This window comes from Rhinolophus hipposideros (assembly GCF_964194185.1).
Source record: "Rhinolophus hipposideros genome assembly, chromosome: 7".
In the NCBI taxonomy this organism is placed as follows: Eukaryota; Metazoa; Chordata; class Mammalia; order Chiroptera; family Rhinolophidae; genus Rhinolophus; species Rhinolophus hipposideros.
In genome coordinates this window covers 52528336-52549015 of record NC_138053.1, presented here as the reverse complement: position 1 = coordinate 52549015, position 20680 = coordinate 52528336, and the positions used below count along the sequence as shown (strand labels likewise).

Genomic DNA, 20680 nt, shown 5'->3' with positions numbered 1-20680 from the left:
CTTAGTGCAACTCAAGTGTTAGACATAAAATTATTTCAAAAATTTACTTCTGTGGGGCCGGCCCGGTGGCTCAGGTGGTTGGAGCGCCGTGCTAATGCCCAAGTCAGTGGTTCTATTCCCATATGGGCCAGAGAGATGGGCCCTCTACAGCTAAGATTGTTTGTGAACAAATGCTCTCCCTGGAGCTGGGCTCCCATGAGCAGCCAGAGGTCAGTGTGACCTGCCTCAGGGCTGCTGTGTGCTGCGGTGGGCTACCGTGTGCTGCTATGAGCAGCCGGCAGCCAGTGTGAGCGGCCGACTGACAAATGGCGACCAACTGCCTCAGCCAGGGGGAGCGCCAGGCACATAACACCAGGACGGGCCAGGGAGCTGTATCCTACACAACTAGACTGAGAAATGACGACTTGAACCGAGGGGTGGTGGGGAGGCAGAAGAAGAGGGAGAAAAAATTTACTGCTGTGCTGCTTTAATCTTTACCACCCAAAGAATGTTCAACTTTTCAGTAACACACATTGTATCTCAAGATTTTTAAAAATGGAGTCACTGCCAGTTTCTCGCCTCGTCCTCCATGGGTAGGTAAACACTGGAGACCCTACCTTGTGCTGTTCGATGGCATCTACCCACTGCTGTCTGTGATCCGGATCTTGAGCGCGAAGATACCAAACGCTATCATTTACACTAATATCAAATCGACATTCATCAAAATCATGAGGCTATGGAGAAAAAAAGAAGAAAATGAAAAGCAAAACTAATTATATTCTTAGATCTACAGAATCTATTCTTAGATTCTATGTTATTATATTCTACAGCAAAAACATGAACAAACATACCCATTGTGGCTGGTGGGAGATTCTTGGTATTCTTTTGTTTTTGTACTCATATAACTTTTTTGAAGATGTCTCAGATAAAAGGCACAATAGGGGCACAGTTACCAAAAACTAAGTTTCATTCACTATTCCCACAAATGAGTTGACACATAAACTACAAACATATTTCAAAAAACAGAGTGAGTATTTTTCATTAAATGCTTTTAGTTATCTTAACTACTGCAAACAGCACTGAAAGCACAATAAAAGGGCTTTTTTCCTGCCTCCATTACTGGAAAGTAAATTCTCATCACAAAGTTTTATTTCATTAAATTTTTATAAACAAGATATTTTTATACTCCATCACAAAATAATGTTAACGCTTCCTGCCAAGTATCTCAAATTAACTACAAGGCTTTTATATGTCTTTGAGAGTAACAGCCAGGAGAGCTTACAATAAAAAGCAACGATAAAATGAACATTATATCAGACTTACATTAGATAGTAAACTGCCTGCATCAAAATATAAACATTTAGTGAAATGTCAACTACGTATGTGATTCAGTGTTTTACATTCTTCTTAAGAATGTATAAAATGAGCATTTTATATCCTTGTTTTTTGCCCAATAAGTGAATTCAAATATGACAGCATCACATCACATACTCATGTGCTACCTCTACTTCCACCGGACAGCGTACAGAGAGTCAATTTCCCCTCCAGTGAATCTTAGTCTGAGAGGGGAGAGAATCCTGTCCGGTCAAAGTAACAATAAACTTATTTTTACTTTTATAGATGAAGAAAATCTATATATTATACTTCCAGGGTTTATTGCTTATTATCAGTTTATTTAGCAAAAATAATATATTATAATATATTATTATATTAAAATATTATTATATATTATATAAAAATAATACATATTGTACAACTTTTTGTATTATATAGTACCCCATAACGGTCTTTAACCTATGAAACAATATCTCTTTTAAAGCAACAAACAAATCATGGTTCTGACTGGCTAAAGTATGCAAGTTAAACATTTTCTGAATCACTATGTGCTGGGCATCATAGTTAGGACTATGGTGGGAGGTAGAATGTGTAAGAATAAAGCAAAAGGAAAAAAGAAGACAATGTATACCCTGCTTCAGTAATTAGGAACACAGAAATACATAAAAGATAACATTCAATACTCATAAATACAATAAATTTTTTTTATAATAATAAAAAATAAATAAATTATTGTATTTATGTATTGTACTATACATATTGTAATATAATATAAAAAATAAATAAATTATTGTATTTATGTATTGTACTATAAATTGAACTGAATGACAAATATTCAGAAATCTTAAGAATAGAGTCCAGTCATTGAGAGAAGCCTCTTGGAGGAAGGGAAATATATATACTATGTGAAAAACCAAGTAAATAATTTAACTCATTAGTTTACTGTTCTAAAGAGTCCAGAGATTAACGTTTTACTTCACAGTCTTTCTCATTATGCATCTAGTTACTATTCCTGAATGTTTTACATTTTGTATTCTGTTCATTATCCTCATTAAAGCTTTATAAAATAAAAGTGAATATATATAGTTCAAATTTTACTAATTTCTACAGCAAACATTTTCCCAGCTTTGACATATTCAGAATTTCCTCACAATTTTTTCAGGGTCTGATGCCACATTTAAAATATTCCTGAAAACGGGAAACTGACACTAAGCTTCCTTTGGATATCAATGACTTAAAGCCTGCAATCAACAGAAGTAAAATTTGCGAAATTACTAAATCTTCCAAATATATAAATTATTATCTCTTTGCACTACGTTTCCAAGTTTGGAAATGTGGAGAACTTCAAGCTTTTAACAGATAGTTACCATGTTTCCCCGAAAATAAGACTGGGTCTTATATTAAGTTTTTCTCCAAAAGACGCATTAGGGCTTGCTTATGTTCAGGGGATGTCATCCTGAAAAATCATGCGAGGGCTTATTTTCCAGTTAGGTCTTATTTTTGGGGAAACACAGTATACACATAGGAATGGAATAAAAAGATAGTCTGGAAAGCTAAAATTAAAGAATTAAAAATTTAACTTGAATGTCACACATTTATATGAGATGCAATATCTCAATACCTACTCGCAGAGATTAAGTTGGCAGAAAATGTACACAAGATAGCCATTTCTACCATCAACAATCTGAGGGGCAGGTGACATAAAAGAGGGATGCACTAATTATCAGGTGATATAGTCTGTGTACAACACAGAAGCCTTGATTTCCAAAAGTGAAAAAGCAAGGGAAGCTAAGTCTACAGGGTAATGAAACTGACTGATCTGTGAAGAGGATGTGTTAAGAGAATAAACTGAAGTCTAGATAACAACCCTCACATCACATTTCCACACACACACACACACACACACACACACAAACATGTATAACAGATTGCTTCATTCAAACATAACTGACCCTGCCTTTATTTTGAACTTTGATATTTTGTTCACTGTAGATATTTTGTCCGTTATGCATTACATTAAACACACAAAAAACAAAAGCTTGCATTAAAATATCATTTATCTTGACTACTGAGTTTTTGATGCTCTCCTAAATTTTATGACTGAGGTTAGTCCCTCATTGGTCTTACCCTAGTCCTAAGTCCTGACAGACAACTATCAGAAAGAAACAAACATGGGATAAAGGCCAAAATTAGATGAAAAACTTAACAGAGGTGGTAGGTGTGGCAGACAACATGAACTAACGTCAGTAAAATGGAAAAAAAAAAAGACTGAAACATTTAAAGAAGAGATAAAGTAACAGGTGATGAAAAGTAAGCTAACAGAGCTAAAAAAAAAAAAAAAAGTAACAGATTTTAAACCACATCACAAGCAGCAATAAAGCAAACAAGGCTAAAAGGGGGATGGTGAACAGACTTGAGAAAAATACAAAGTGAGAGAAATATAATAATAAATAGACAAAGGAGATCAAGCAAATGCTGTAACTAGTGTTTTGAAAGATGAGAATGTAGCAAATATAACAAAAAAATTCAATGATACTACCTTTTAATACAATATTCAAGTTACAGATCAGAAAGACACACTATACACAAGAAAAACAGACCCAGAAAGATTAATAAATGAAGACTTACTTTGTGAAGTTAATTTAAGAATGAAGAAAATGCTACAGAAGAATGTTTCTCAAGATTTTTGCATTACATGCCCCCCACACCAGCCCCACAAAAAATAATTTCCCCTTAGTGAAAGAAATTAAATACTAAGGAATAAGACTTTGCCCAGATTTTTCTTGGAGGATGATAAACTACTGTAATACCTAAGATTATTTCACTCTCTCAAGTACCAAGTATGACCCTCCACTAAGAATGCATTCTCTAGAAGAAAGTCAATTACAGAAAGGAAAATACAAAAGAAAAATATGTAAGTGGGCTTCATACTTTATGTCAACATTCATTGTCAGTAATAAAAAAAAGCGTCAAAAGGTGAAATGGCACTTATATTCACTGCCATGGTCTGTCTTAGTCAGAGCTGCTATGACAAAAATACCACAGACTGACTGCATAGCCTAACAACAGGAATTTCTCACAGTTCTGGGTGCTGCTAGTCGGAGATCAGGCTGCCAGCATGGGAGGGTGCTTGGTGAGGGTCCTCTTCCTAGTTTGCAGATGACTGTCTTCTAGCTGTGTCTTCATGGAAAAGAGAGAGCTCTTTGGTCTCTATACTCCTTAAGGGCACTGATTACATCACCGGGGCTCCACTCTCATGACCTCATCTAAACCCAAAAACCTCCTCCAAATACCATCACAATGAGAACGAAGGCTTCAACATATGAATTTTGGAAGGACACAAACATTCATTCCACAGCATCCACTATCTATCAAAATAACCTCAGAGGAACACAAGAGGCATAAATCCATAAAGAAAAGAAGGAAAAAGTTCTTAATTTAAAAGTGGAATGTAGCAACAGACTTAGCAGGCCTGAGAAAGTTGAAAATTGAACATCTACAAGGGAAAAGAAGACACAAGAATCAAGTCAATTTGTAAGCAAACCTAGAAAAGCAAAGGAATTGAAGGTACCAGGTAGCTCTAAAGGTAAAAGCATAGGTGGAGTGAAAACAGAATTGATCAAGAGTCAGACCCATGGATCCCATTTGGCCACCCGAAGCATTATAGGACTACTCATCTACTACCACGCAATAACATTAGAGGCCCCACTCCCACCCCTCAGAGAGAAGCTATCAGACAGGTTTAAGTAGGGACATTCCTCCACAGCCGGGGTCGGGGGAGGGGAAAAATAAGGAAAGGTGTTAAGGGTTTCTTTTCCCTACCTGACTCCCACAAGGCTAGCAACCATATTTGCTCTTTCTTTTTTTTTTTTTTTTTTTAATAATTAATTTTATTGGGGTGACAATTGTTAGTAAATTTACATAGATTTCAGGTGTACAATTCTGTATTACATCGTCTATAAATCCCATTGTGTGTTCACCACCCAGAGTCAGTTCTCCTTCCATCACCATATATTTGTATATTTGCTCTTTCTATCCCCCTCTACCTGTATGAAGATTCTTCTATGGGAAAATTAAGTAATCCAAGAGAAAAGACCTATAGTAAGTACCATAGTTAAGGGTTTCACACCCAAGCACCTAATCAGTATGAAAAGTTCTAAACCATGAAGATAAAGAAACATTTACCTTTCAGAACAGGAAGATATGTTTCACCAAAATGAGGGAGTAACCAAGAGACGTAGGAGGCAACTGAGATTCAGGAAAAGAAGCAGCAAAGGGACTTCCCGGGAAGACAACAAGGAAAATGCCAGCAGGAGAGTTGAGAAGACCCAAAAGTCTAGATTAGAATAGTATGACAGTATGCTTTAGAAGGGATTTCTCTAGAGGGGGAAAAAGTAGAAAGAAAAGACTATCTAAAAGGTTAAATTCAGAGGACAGGGTGTAAGAAGACTTAGCTAGAACTTCAAAGAAAGCCAATCAAATTTTTAATGAATTTTATTGAGATATAATGTACAAAAAACTGTATCTATTTTAGAGTACAATTCAATCAATTTTTTACTTGTATACAATCCATTAAATCATTGCCACAATCAAGATGGAAATGTTTTCATTTCCATGACCCCCTACAGATTCCAATGCTCATCTGCTGAATATCTTCCCTCTGCTATCAGCTTCCAGAAACCAAGGATCTGCTTTCTTTCACTATACACTAGTCTGCATTTTTAAATAAATGTATGTAAATAGAATCAGTATATACTCTTCTGTGCCTCACTGCTTTTACTCAGTATAATTTTGAAATTCATTCATTTTTTTGGTCTTAGCAGTAATTCATTACTGCTGAGTAGAATTTAAGTATACATATAGGGTATAACATATTTTGCTTATTTATTCACCTATTGATTGGCAATTTTTTCCTTTCGCTATTCTGAATAAATGTGTTGTGAAAATTCATGTCTCCGTATGGACAAATATTTTCGTATCTCTTGACCTAGGAGTGAGATGGCTGACTCCTAGTGTAGGCAAACATTTAACTTTAAGGAACTGCCAAAACAACTGTATCATTTTACATTCTCACCTGCAGTTTATCCTTCACCACGCAATCCAAAATTTCAACCTCTACCTCTCCTCCCACCTCTTCACACATACTTCCCACTCCACTTATTTGCTGGAGGTCGAGGTGGGAAGAAACTAGATCAAAGTTAGTTAGGTAATCAACATGATGGGCTATTGGGTATATAAAAAATGTAAAGCCTGGAATACTGAAATATATCTGCTGGTTAGGGCATTTCCAACCAAATAACACTGGAGACAGTAAAAAATACTTTGATTTTCCTTTTTCCATACATATTAGGGGCATAATACTCCTCCTCAGAGGCAAAACTGATGCACTGCATTGACCCAATTATGAAGTATGAACATCATATCCAAAAATCAGGGGGAAAAATACTTCCCAGTCTGTAAACAAACAAATAAATCCAGAATCACCACATCTAGCTCTAAGTTCCCCAAATAAACAGAAGCCTTTCCTCTAATTTATTGTCTCTTTAAAAGATTTACCCTTGATGTCTGCAAAGGTTATATTTGAAGATATGTGATGACCGTAGCAGATATAATATTTAAAAAACCCTATTCGTTTTTTCGAATACGAATAAACTGGCTATAAACTCTGCAGTCTTATTTCTCCCTTTTGTATATCTATACTATTTTTAATAGGGGAGCCAGTTCTTCTAAAGTCTGTATTCCCTTGCAAACCTTTGCAAGTAAACTTCTAAATGCTTTGATCTCTGAGACTTCCTTTTATATTGCTTATTGGCTCTCCCCTTACTTAGCTTGCTCTTGGCTATTATCTCAAAGGTACAAATGGGGCGAAAACAGAACAAGTTGAAAGTCTATATATGATGCAGCAATAGTTCTTTTATAGAAAAAAAAATAGTACAATTATTTTAAGTTTTCTACTCTCTTCAGTTGTGTTTCCATGAAACTACATCTTATTCAACCTGAACTGTGGTACTACCAAAATCTCTAGCATATTCTTTAAAATCTTCAAGGTTATTTCTAAAAATTTCTGAGTTTTCTGATTGCCTTTTTGTCTATCCCGTGTCCTGATCATCCTGGTATATAGTGCAGATAAGGTCACAGAAGATCATTTTAATAAGATCAAGGTCTAATACGATATCTACTACCACCCCCCCCCCCAAATCCAATAGGATACCTACTCCACGGAACATTATACAGCTATTTTAATAAAGTTAGTGTATGAACAAAAGTACAGGAAAGATGAACAGTAACTACTTTTAAATTGTATGATTAGAGCTAATTGTCTTCATTTGCTTACCTATACATTTTCTATAAATCACATGTAATACTTTTGTTAAATGACAAAAGTTTGTTTTGAAAATATATAGACCTTGTAGTTAAATACGGTAGACTAAATATACTCACATCTACTTAACTCACCAAACCCCATTTAAATGATAAGGCATTAAACTAGGACAAAGAAATAAGTAAAAGAGGACAGCAAAAGAGATTTCGATCAAATTTTAGAAGATGGAAAAAAGATTAGCAAATTGGTATTTCATAGGCTACTAGGGAAACCTAAGCGTGCAGCGGGGGGAGGACAGGCTAGGTAGCAAGCTTATTTGTGCAAAGAGCCACAGAAAGAATAAAATAATGAGAAACCGTAATTTGAAGCTCCAGGTTCCTCTGAAGCTACACACAGAAAAGTAAGAAACATTTAGTCTGCCTAGATATCATCCCTAAAAACAGCTAAATTATCTATCCTAGCAGACTAGAGGTTTTTCTATTTGGTTTTTTGAACTAAAGGAATCCCTAAACTAAGGGCTATAAAGGAAAGCTGAAGAAAAGTGTACAATATTTAAGACAGAAGATTGAGGTAAAGTCTATACTGAGTAGTAAGACTCCCATACCCACCCCAATCTGATACCATTCCCTACCCAAAGCAAGCAAGGAAATGGCTGATTCCAGGGCCAGGGCAGGTAAGGTATATAATGAACCAGGAAAATCTTGAGTTAAAAAGTAAGGAAGTACTTTGGGGAACATGAGGTTTCGGGGTCATGGCAGCATGTCAAAAGGACCAGGGAACCAGCTTGAAGAAACTTCCATTAGCCAAATCCAGGACAATTTGATCATCAAAAAACGTAAGTACAATAATGGATTATAATCCATTGAATAAATATGAATCCATTCTGTTAACAAATGGGACAAAAAGAGAGGGTTTTTTTTGTTGTTGTTTTTTAACAGTAGAATGCTGCTTAATGAATGTGGAAGGAGTTTGTAGAGTTGAAAAATCACCATTTTGCCAACCATTAGAGAAAAGATTGGGTGGAGCAGGCAATATAAGTGGTTGCTAAATCAAAAGGCCCTTTTTGCGGACCTCCAGATTTTTACTCAATTGCCTCCTCTATTATCTTCTCTCGCGAGGCTACGATGCATCTCAACACATCCAAAAGTGATCTTCTGATTTGCTACCAAACCTCTCTCGCAGGCTTCCAAATGTCTGTAAATGGTAACTTCCAGTTGCTTAGACATGAAATCATGACTCATTTTTCTCACAGCCCGTAAGGACTCCATTGGCAAACCTGCAAATCTTGTCAGCTCTACCTTCAAAATAAATCTGAATCCAATCACTTCTCATCATCTCCACCACTGCACTCTGGTCCAAACCACTATCATCTCTCATCTGGATTATTTGCAATAGTCTTCTAAGGCTGCCTGATTCTGTTTCCCTACTTCAATCCCTGACTCCTGCAATCTATTCTTAACACAACAGCCAAAAGTGATCTCGTTACACACAAGAGGTCTTAGAAACAAGCTCAAGCCTCCACTAACTTCCCATCTTACTCAGCATAAAAGCCAAAGTCCTTTAAATGACCCACAAGGCTCTCTACAATCAGACCCCACAACCTGTCTGCCTTCTTTTCTACTACTCTTCACCTTGTCTACTCCACTCCAACCACACAGATCTCCTTAGATTTCCTTCAATCAGTCCGGGCTTTACAACTGCTGCTCGTTCCCTGATTCCTTTTCTTCCTTGAGATTTCTACTCAAATACTCCATTTTACCCATTATATGCCCCCACAACACACACTTTTACATCTCTGAACAAGGATGTGACTTACAAATGATATTAACTAGAATTGGCAATGTGACATATAAAATAATAGTGAATCTTACATTTGGTGGGATCAAATTCATTAACATACAGTACTACTTGGCCAAAGAAACCTCCCAGATCACTCTGTAATAGAAGATGATAAAACAACAAAAGCTATTTAATAAAAACACGAAAATGTGTTTAAGAAAACAAAACCTGAGAACAGACAAGGCAGTCTCAATAACTTCATGGCCCTCAATTGGATAATGTCGTCCTCAACCCTTCCTCTTTTATTGTTTGTAAAGCTAACTTGCAGAGCTTTAGGAAAATATGTAATAAAACAAATCATAAGGATTCATTATTAGTTTCAACTTTTTTCATTTAATGTGAAAAAAGAGTACCCTCTGGGTAATTTATCTCTTATTTTTATCTCAATTTTGGGAATTTATGAATAAACAAAACCCTGCTTTCAATTTTTTACTTTTAAATAAAGCCTGCAGCATGATTCAGGCAGGCCCCAATTTCTTAATTTTCTTTTCTTATTAGTCCAATTTCCTAATTTTCAATGTACTTTAACATCTAACCTTGTGCTGTCCAATATAGCAGTCATTAACCATGTGTGGCTAGTTTGAACTGAGACGTACTACAAGTATAAAATACTCACCGGATTTTTTTGTTTTTTACGATTTTATTGGGGAAGGAGAACAGGACTTTATTGGGGAACAGTGTGTATTTCCAGGACTTTATTGGGGAAGTGTGTTTTTCCCAGGACTCATCAGCTCCAAGTCAAGTTGTTGGCCTTTCAATCTTAGTCGTGGAGAGTGCAGCTCAGCTTCAAGACCGGTTGCCGTTGTTCAACCTTAGTTGCAAGGGGGGGGGGGCGCAGCCCACCACCCCTTGCGGGAGTCGAACTGGCAACCTTGTGGTTGAGAGCACGCCCTCCAACTAACTGAGCCATCCAGCCGCCCAGATCTGTGGCAGCTCAGAGGCAGCTCATTGTCTTCATTCTAGTTGCGGAGGGCGCAACCCACTGGCCCATGTGGGAATCGAACTGGCAACCCTGTTGCCCAGAGCTCATGCTCTAACCAACTGTCACTGGATTTTGAAGACTTGGTACAAAACAAAAAAAATGTAACTATCTCAGTAATAATTTTTATGACTATATCTTAGGATGTAACTATCTCAGTAATTTTTATGACAATATCTTAGGATGACATAAAACATTTTGCTGGATATTTTATGTTAAAATTAATTCACTTGTGTCTCCTTTTTTAATGCGGCGACTAGAAAACTTTTTATTACATATGTGGCTTGCATTTGTGACTCATTATATTTCTACTGAACAATTATAATCTAAATCATCCATTCATTTGTTTATCTATCCATGTAAGCAACCAACCAGTGACATATTTATGAACACCTGTGATTTACCAAGCACTATTCAAGTTACCGAGGATACAGTGGTGGGGAGGAACTGGCATGGTTTTTAACTTTGCAGAGATCACATTAACCAAATCATCACACAAGAAATGTAAAACTTCAACTGTAACAAGCCATAGTTAAGAAAGATACACCATGTTCAAAAAGTCTATAATAAAAGGAAGTAACCTAGTCTGGGGAGGCTTCCAACGAAGTAATACCTCAACCAAGAGAGGAAGCGTGAAATGAACAAAGGAGGAAAGAAAGAACATTCCAGACAGAAAAAAAAAAAAAAAAAGCACACGCAAAGATTTATGGCAGGAAAGAACAAGTCTAGATAAGACACTGAAATAAGTATTCCATGACTGGAGGTGACACCATGAGAGGGAGTCTGCTGAGAGATGAGGTTTAAGAAGAAGGCAAACCATACAAAACCTTATAACCCAGGAGAGCCTGAGACCTGGAAGAGAGAGGATAGTATAATGCATTCTTTCTTTTCTTCACTGGACCTGAAATACTTCATTTCATTTTAGAAATTTAGATAATAATTCTTTCATCTCAAATTACTTGAAGACATCAATAATAAATTCAAATCAAACAAAATTCTAATGCTAGAAAAGTGTTCTGTTTGGTCCTGCGTAATGTAAAGGGATTCATGTATGCCTGTGCAAACCTCATGAAACTTTTGGTCTCCTCAGAACAATGTTTTCAAAAGCACAAAACAAAAAACTTAAGGTTATAATGGAAACCAATTATACAAAGTTCATAATAAAAATTTTTTAATTAAGATATAGTAATACATATGTTAATTTATAGTATTAACAAATTAACATCTAGTAGCAGGTAGCGATATTTTGAGCTATCTGCAATATATGTAATGCCATATAATTATTTGTAATTTCTGTTGGTGAAAAAGTCACAGATACTGACAATATTACTGTTATTTGTCTATATTTGTCTATACTAATTTGTCTGAAAATGCTAAATTTTCAGTTACATGTTTTAACAAATCCATGTTTACTTGTTATGGAACATTTTCTGGTAGTGGCCTACAATTAATAAGAGGATCATCTACCTGTCCCAAGTATCATAAAAAGCAAACTTCTGCATACAAATACGTTTCCTATTATGACAAAACTGCACTATTTCAGACTAAAAGAAATTTTAACAAGGAAATTAATATAAACAAACATCATTTGAGATGTTGAACTCTGCCCAAAATATATTTTGGCCCCAAATAACTTTATTTTGCTTCAATAATCTTCTTGAATCATTCTGAATGACACCTGACAATTTCTGAAAATCAAATCCACACCAAAAATATAAAGATTTGCTATTATTCAACTGACAGATTTTAAAGAAAGCGTTGTGCCAGGCACTGGGAATCATAATCCAGTAAAGAAATCTTCATTCAAAATAATGTGATGACAGAGTCCCCAATATATATTTGTGTAATGGTAACACTACTGAAGTGTTACAGAACTTTGCCAGAACTTATTTGATTATAATTACTTTATGATCGAAGCATATTTTAATGACGTTAACTTAGTGTATAAAACTGATTCTTTCCAAGTCTTCTAAACAGTAAAAACAATTTAGTAATTTGAAAATATTCATGTCTCCTCCACAAAAGATTTACTTTTACATTGAACTTGCAAATCTGTTTTAATCTGGTTTAATAAGCAGTCTATATAATTCTAGATGCAAACCAAAGTTAGGAAACCATTGTACTAATGGAAATCCTTCCACCTTGAAATAAAAGTGGGCAATTACTATTTCTCTTGTAATACGAATCAAAGGCACAAAACAAGATAAAAGCACATATGTGAAAGCATATATATGAAAAGGTTAAATATATAATATAAAGTAGAATTTAGGCTATAAGATTAGTGTGACGACTAAAGAAGAGGACATGCAAAATACCCAGCACAATGCTTTCCATGTAATAGTTGCTCGGTCCATTTTTTTTTCTTCTTATAGTTAAGACAAAAAGATGAGTAATTCACTGAAACGTTGTGGCCTAGGTTAGGCCCAGAGGAAAGACAGACTTTTGATAGTGGAGGAGGGGAAAGGCATTCTATAATAGATAATGGACAATTCAAGCAGTTAGACAAGCAGTCAAATTGGTATAGGTTCATTCGGTTTCATAACTATTCCATTTCTGAGAAAATCACTATACTTAACAGTTTCCCAAAGTCTGAACCTTTTATATCCATTGTCCATTTAGATTGCTAGCACCAATAGCACAATAGCAATTTCTTTGCCTTTATGTATGACTCCATTCATTTAAATATCAGATCAACTATCAAAGCACAGGGAGTAAGCAGTTAAGAAAATGAGATGTAATAAACCACGTGTCTTATCAGTTGTTTACTTGAGCACAGCTCTTTTCCTTGCTTTAGAAGAATGGTTCTCAAACTTGAGTACGCATCGAAATCACTGAGGGTTTGTTGAGACAGAACACTGGACCTCATTACTCAAGAGTTTCTGATTCATTAGGTCTTGGGTGGGGCCTGATAATTTGCATTTCTAACTAGTTCACAGCTGAAGCTACTGGCCTGGAGATCATAGTTTGAGAACAAAGTCCTCTGCCATATCTTCCTCTTTCTTATTTTAATACTTCCTTGTTTTGATGTGGCATATTTTCAAGAAAGATTTGTTGAATGTTTGTGTATTTTACTTTTTATTATGGGAATTTTCAAATATATGCAAAAATAAAAAAATAAGATAATGAACGCCACATACCACTATTTAGCTTCAACAGTCATTAACTCATGGTCACTCTTGTTTTAACTATACTCCTCCCTGCACCCTCCACTTCTGCCAATACACATCCTTTTAAGTGGTTTATTTTGAAGCAAATTCAAAACATAATTTCATCGGCAGATATCTGAGCTGTATCATTAAAGTAAGATCTTTTAAAAAATCACAAGGAGTAACTTTTTTGAGACCTTTGTATTTTAAAATGCTTTCATCTGACTTTGTATTTGCTTAATTGTTTGGCTGGATACAGAATTCAGTGTTGAAAATAATTCTTCAGAAAAATGAAGGCATGGCCCATTGCATTTTACCCTCTAGTATTGCTCTTGAGAAGTCCACAGTCATTTTGAATTTTTATGCTTTGTTGTGATCTGTTTTTTCTCCCTCTGGAAGCATCCAGGATCTTCTTCCTTCTCAGTTGTCTGACTCGCCACAAAGATGTGTATTTAACATGAGTCTTTTTTCAACTATCATGCTGGGCCCTCGTTGGCCTTTCCAATGTGAAAACTCATGTCCTTTATTTCTATAAATTTTTATTGTATTCTTTCACTGATGATTCCTTTTTTCTCTATTCTCTCTTCCTGGTGCTCCTGTTGTTCAAACATTACAACTCTTGGGATGGGAAGTGGTGAAGTGAGATCTCAGTATCCAGTTTGCATACCGCCCTTAATTCCCCTTTATTCAGTATGATTCCCGGCTTTCAATTGTTTCTAGTGCCTATTCCCCTACTTTTTAGCCCAGAGACCACTACTTTATCTTCTCTATAAACCTCCCATCTTTTGTCAGGTGAGGGATGGGGCAATCAACCAACTGCCCAGAAAGAGTGAAGGAAAAAAATCTGGGGATCTGATTGCTTCTTAAACTGATATTCAATGTATCCTCACTTTGAACAACTTCCACCCCAAAATTCTTATTTCAAGAGGTATCTGGTACTGTTAAAGTACTATGTGATTAAGATGTAAATCTAGTTCTAAGCTTTCCCAACTGATTGTTTAGGATGTGAGTTTCTCAGATGTAGTAACTCACTTAGCCCCTGTCCCTGTGTTTTCCAGCTTCTAAAATGCTATCTTCTATTGGATAGCATTTCTCACCTTTTGGGTTAAAAATAAATTTAATCCCTTTACTACTTTTTTTTGTGGGGAAGGAGATAAAGTAGAATCACCTTTACCTGCATGAATTTCCTAATTTTGAAAAAGCCAAATGAAATCAATTGAAGTCTTTCACAACAGGAGAAAACTCACTTTATGCTTTATATGTAAGTTTCCAGGAATCATTACCCAACCCTGTCTCCAGCCCTCAAGACATTATCACTTTAGAGATCTCCTTAATTTTTGGATGAGCTTCAACTGGTCATGGTTTCTTAGTCTCTTAGTTCCTTATAGTAAATTTATAAGTGGTCTTTTAAAAGTGATGTATCCTCACTAGTGGAACAGTACATTTTTAAAAGAAATACTTGTTGGATAACATATAGTATCTAACCCGGGGACCAAGAGAAATGTCTCATTCTCTGTCAGCCATGGTTTCCTTCCTTTAGTGAAGAGATGACAGAGGTCAAACCTACATAGCACTCACTACAATGCAGAAACTCAACATCAGTGAAAACTTCCCTGGTGACTTCACCACATGATGAGTTGTTAGGAGGTAATTTAAAATCTAAGGCTTTGTTACTTTAATTAAACAACAGTATGCCACTGTAAACCCAAACCAAAATTTAAAAAAATTGTTGAGAAACGTTGCCTCTAAAATAACCTAGAAAAAAAACTAACAATAGCGTTGGTATCTTTGTAAACTACACTAGGAAATTAACAGCCTTTAAGGGCTCCTAAGAATTCAAGAGCAAAAAGTCAGTAAACTATGCATTCATATACAATTTTCTGATTATGATTTTTTTTTTTTTTTGTTTTGTTGAGAGCCCACTGGCCCATGTGGGAATCGAACCCGCAGCCCTCGGAGTTAGGAGCACGGAGCTCTAACCGCCTGCGCCACCGGGCCGGCCCTGATTATGATTTTTATAGACAAAAATCAATCAATCTGCTGGGCTGAGAAAAAATATTTGCCAAACACATGTTTGATGATAAAATACATAAGTTTGATAAAAATTATGGTATCTGGAATATATAAAGAACTTTAATAACTCAATATTAAGAAGACAGAAACAAAAGATTTGGAGATACAAATAACCAAAGAGATACAAATAACCAAAGAGAAACCAAAGAGATACAAATAACAAGAAGATTAAAAGACATTTAACATCATTAGTTAGTAGGAAAATGCAAATTGAAACAATGAGTTATCACTGTATACATGCTAGAAATGTTCAGATAAAGAAAAAAAGCACGTGCTGACAAAAATGTTGAGCAACTGGAATTCTCAAACATTGTTGGTAGGGAATATAAAATGGTACTGCCACTTTGGAAAACAGTTTGGCAATTTCTTACAAAGTTAAACTTACATTTACCATAAGACCCAGGAATCCCATTCCTAGGGATCTACTCAAAAGAAAAAAGGTGTATTTACTCAAACCCTATATGTGAATGTTTATAGCAGTCTTATGGTAGCCCAAAATTAGAAACAAATACATATTCATTAAGTGGTGAATGAATAAACTATGGTACATCTATTCAGTGGAATAGTACTCAGTAATAAAAAGGAACAAGTTGGAGATACAAGCAACATGAATTACTCAAAAGCATTATGCTAAATGAAAATCCAGACACAAAATGCTACATACTGTATGATTCCATTTATATAACATTCTGGAAAAGGCAAAACTACAATAACAGTAGTTGCCAGAGGTTGGGATGGGGGAGGGGTAACTACTAAAGGGTAAGAGAACTTTCTGGGGTGATGGAAATTGTCTATATCCTGATTGTTGTAGTGATTACATGAATGTATATACATTTGTGAAAACTATTAACTGTACCCTTAAAAAAGGTGAATTTTACTGATATAAATTATACCTCAATAAATCTGATTTTTAAAAAGGTACGACATGCCATTAAAAAAAACAACCAACAGACAGTGGAACAAGGTAAAAACAGTCTGTCAGGAACATGCAGTAAGCACATATAAAGTTAACTGCTTATACTTACACACACTTACACACACACACACACACACACACACACACACTGAAATAAACCACTTGGTAGATGGAACATGCTTATAGGAAATGCATGAGAATCTGTTCAAATATGACGTGCCACATATCCTGGTTCTAAAAAGTCACCTGTGTCTTTGCCTCCTATAACAAAAGGCTTTGCCAGCTTCTCCTACTCTTTCTTTTCTTAAAACTGTAGGCTTTATTTCTAATACATACATTTCACAAAATAAAGAAATTTGAGTGCCTACTATGTACCAAGAACTGTGCAAGTGCTTTTATGTTATTTCATTCAATACACGTAATCATCCTATGCCTAAATATCACCCCACCTTTAACCAGTTAAGGAAGGTGAAGCTCAGAAAAATTTAGTAATCTACACAAAGGTACCTCTGGTCATAAGAAGCAGAGCTAAGATCCAAACTTACTGTATTTCCCCGAAAATAAGACCTAACCGGAAAATAAACCCTAGGATGATTTTTCAGGATGACATCCCCTGAATGTAAGCCCCAATGCGTCTTTTGGAGCAAAAATTAATATAAGACCAGGTCCTATTTTCAGGGAAACACAGTAGATATGACTTCAGAGCCCTTGAATAATATTTTAAGCACTTTGGATATTAAGATAAGATGCTAAATAAAAACACTAAGTAAAAACTGGTGTATGTGAAGCTTAAAAGACATTCAGAAAAACTATGAAAACAAGCCTATTACTATTTCAAACATGCAAATCTAAAAAATTATGTATATTCCTTGTTTGAAGGAAATTTGAATGCTAAAATACAGACCATATTTATTACAGATTTAACACAAGACGTTAATAATAAATCATAAATTTTAAAGAGTTGCTTTATAAATATTTAACAGTTCTGTTCCTACAAGTCTTAACATAAAATAAAATGCATCTATACACATTTTTCCTATGCTCGGTGACATGTGATTAACACCAAATGGGAATCAGGAGACTTGGGTTCTAGTCTTAACTCTGAAGCTTTGTGTTACAGGTTTAATTGTGTGCTCCCTAATTTATATGCTCAAGCCCTACGTCTGTGTACGTTAGACTGTGATTTTATTTGGAAATAGGGTAACTGGAGATGTAATTAATTAGGATGAGGAGGTCACACTGGAGTAGAACAGGCTCCTAGTCCAATATGACTGGTGTCCTTATAAAAAGGGGCAATTTGGAACACAGATACATACACAGGGAGAAGGCTATATGAACACGAATGCAGAGACTGGAGTAATACATCTATCTATAAGCCAAAGAACACCAAAGATTGGGAGCAAATCACCAAAAGCAACAGAAGGAACCAACCCTAACAATGCCTTAATCTGGACTGCTATGCTCCAGAATTGTGGGCAATAAATTTCTGTTCTTTAAACCACCCAGTTTGAGGTACTTTGTTAAATTGTAACACTAGCAAACTAACACATTTTGTAATGATATAATTTGGAGTAAGTTATTTCAACATGCTAGGTCCTACACTTTAACAGGTATCCTTTTGTTATTTTCCTTCTTCCAAAACTTCTTAGCAAATATTTTAAATATTTCCTACTATATTCAAATTATTCAAATTACAGTATTAGAGTTACATTCAAGTTACCTAAAGATGGAAGACAGCATTTCCAAATGAACTGCTAAATAGATACTAGTTTCTCAAGGCATTAATCTTACTAGTGTAAGATTCTAATTTCTTTAGAAATTCACTGGCAAATGCTCCTCAAATGAGAAGAATTATCAACTTGTATCTCATCTAGTGCTTTTACATGTGGCATATGCCTTCCTTTCTTCCTTCCTTACTAATATAGTTCAATATAGCAAAATTACATACTTGATAAAAGGCCAACTCTTGGATTTCTTATTAATCTGGAGTTGTTTATATAAAAATTATTCATGGCAATACTCATCTTTGGTGATATCCAATTTGATGAACATCATTCTATATCATAACATTTTATTTTACAATTCCACAACTCAAAAACTTTTTAGAAAATGAGAAACAAAAACTCATAGACACAGACAATAGTTTAGTGGTTACCAGAGGGTAAGGGGGGTGGAGGGTGGGAAGATGAGGGTAAGGGGGATCAAATACATAGTGATGGAAGGAGAACCGACTCTGGGTGGTGAACACACAATGGGATTTATAGATGATGTATTACAGAATTGTACATCTGAAATCTATGTAATTTCACTAACAATTGTCACCCCAATAAATAAATAAATAAATAAATAAATAAACTTTTCAGATCTGACCACTCCTAATTTGGCACTTTAAAAAAATTTATTTATTTTTATGGTTCTCTTCAATTTGAACACTTCCTTATATAAAAATTATTCATGGCAATACTCATCTTTGGTGACACCCAATTTGATGAACATCATTCTATATCATAACATTTTATTTTATAATTCCACATTCAAAAACTTTTTCGATCTGACTACTCTTAATTTGGCACTTTAAAAATTTTTTATTTATTTTTATGATTCTCTTCAATTTTGAACACTTCCCTTGCTTTTACATCTCTTTCGGCTTCTTTAAGTTTGTCAGGGTCTTCCAACTACTTCTCTTCCAACCCTTAGTTACCTAAAGCTATTTGGCTTTGAATTTTTAAAAATAAAACAATAAAGATTTTTACTGCCTTTCAGTTTTCCTTCTGAAAATATTAAAACATGAAATTGGTGAATAAATTTCTCTATAACCAACCTATGTTAAGAATTATAGGAATTCCACTCATTTAGTAACTAAAGAAGTTCTACAAAATATTTGGTATACAAAGTCAGATGCCTAAGGTGAGATTTGGGAATACAGAATTTAGGCATACTATTTCTAAAGGCATTACTATTTATTTCCATTAAACAAAAAAATCTCTACCTAATTTTTAAAACATCTTCTAATCTCAGTAACTGCAAATAAACTACTTCTTTAATCTACACAAAGGGATCTTTAGCAGTTTAAGGAATTGGTTGATGAACTATTAGCAATACAATTTTAAACACGGTACAAAAAGAAGGAATAGACAAACCAATTGAAGAGGAGTCAAGAAACAACCTCAATAAACATAAAATATAATAAAGGTGACATTTCAAACCAAGAGAGAAAAGGTGTGTTATTCAATTAATAGTACTACAATACATGGTTAGTCATTTGGAAAAAAAATAAAAAGCTAAATCGCCAGATCACTCCTTACACTAAAGTAACTCCCACAGGAATCAAAATTCAAATGTAAATATAGTTTAATTTGCTATATAGTTGAAAATATAGCTATATTTATTTAGAGTAATAGTCTTTGACGGGAAACACCTATATAAGCACAACTAAATAAAGACACCATAAAGAAAAAAATCAACAAGGGTATGTAAAAATTTTAAATTTCTGTAAGGCTTAAAAAGACTGTAAAACAAGAATAGGGAAATGACAACCTGGGAAATATTTGCAACAAACATGACAATAGGCCGATTATCATGATATAGAGAGCTTTTACAAATCAATAAGGAAAGAAATGTGCAAAGAGATGAATAAGCAATTGGAAGAGGAAAAAAATGTAAATGGGTTATGAACATATGAAGTTACTCAACCTCATGAATAAAAAGTGCAATTTAAAATAAGATACCATTTTTGTCTAGCATTTCGACAAATACTTTAACATTTACCAAACTCCAATGTCTTCAAATACTTGAGGGTATGGAGAAATAGAAACACTCATACACTATTGTTAAGAGTGAAAAGTGGTATTCTTTTGAAAGAGTATTCTTTTGAAAGAGCATTGTCAATAACTATACAGAAAATTTTAATATGTGTTTGTTCCAATGTTTGTAGTAAAACAAAATTAGACATTATCTAAATGTCTCCCTGCACTTCCCCCACAAAAAAGAAGAGCTTAAATACTTCATTAGAACTGATGGTCTGGCTAGGTCTTATTTTCAAAGAAACATGGTATATGGCAAGTTTTGTAGCAGGGACTGGGTCGTAAGCA

General features: G+C 34.9%; 1 protein-coding gene across 2 annotated transcripts in view; it reads right to left on the bottom strand.

Moving 5' to 3' along the window:
* Nucleotides 1–20680, bottom strand: part of CERT1 (ceramide transporter 1) — a 94676-nt gene that overhangs the window by 64480 nt on the left and 9516 nt on the right. For both annotated transcript variants that reach the window (XM_081053211.1, XM_081053210.1), the window contains one exon: nt 597–713. In XM_081053211.1, the coding sequence (XP_080909337.1) occupies nt 597–713 (117 nt within the window). The remainder of the gene's footprint in view (nt 1–596; nt 714–20680) is intronic.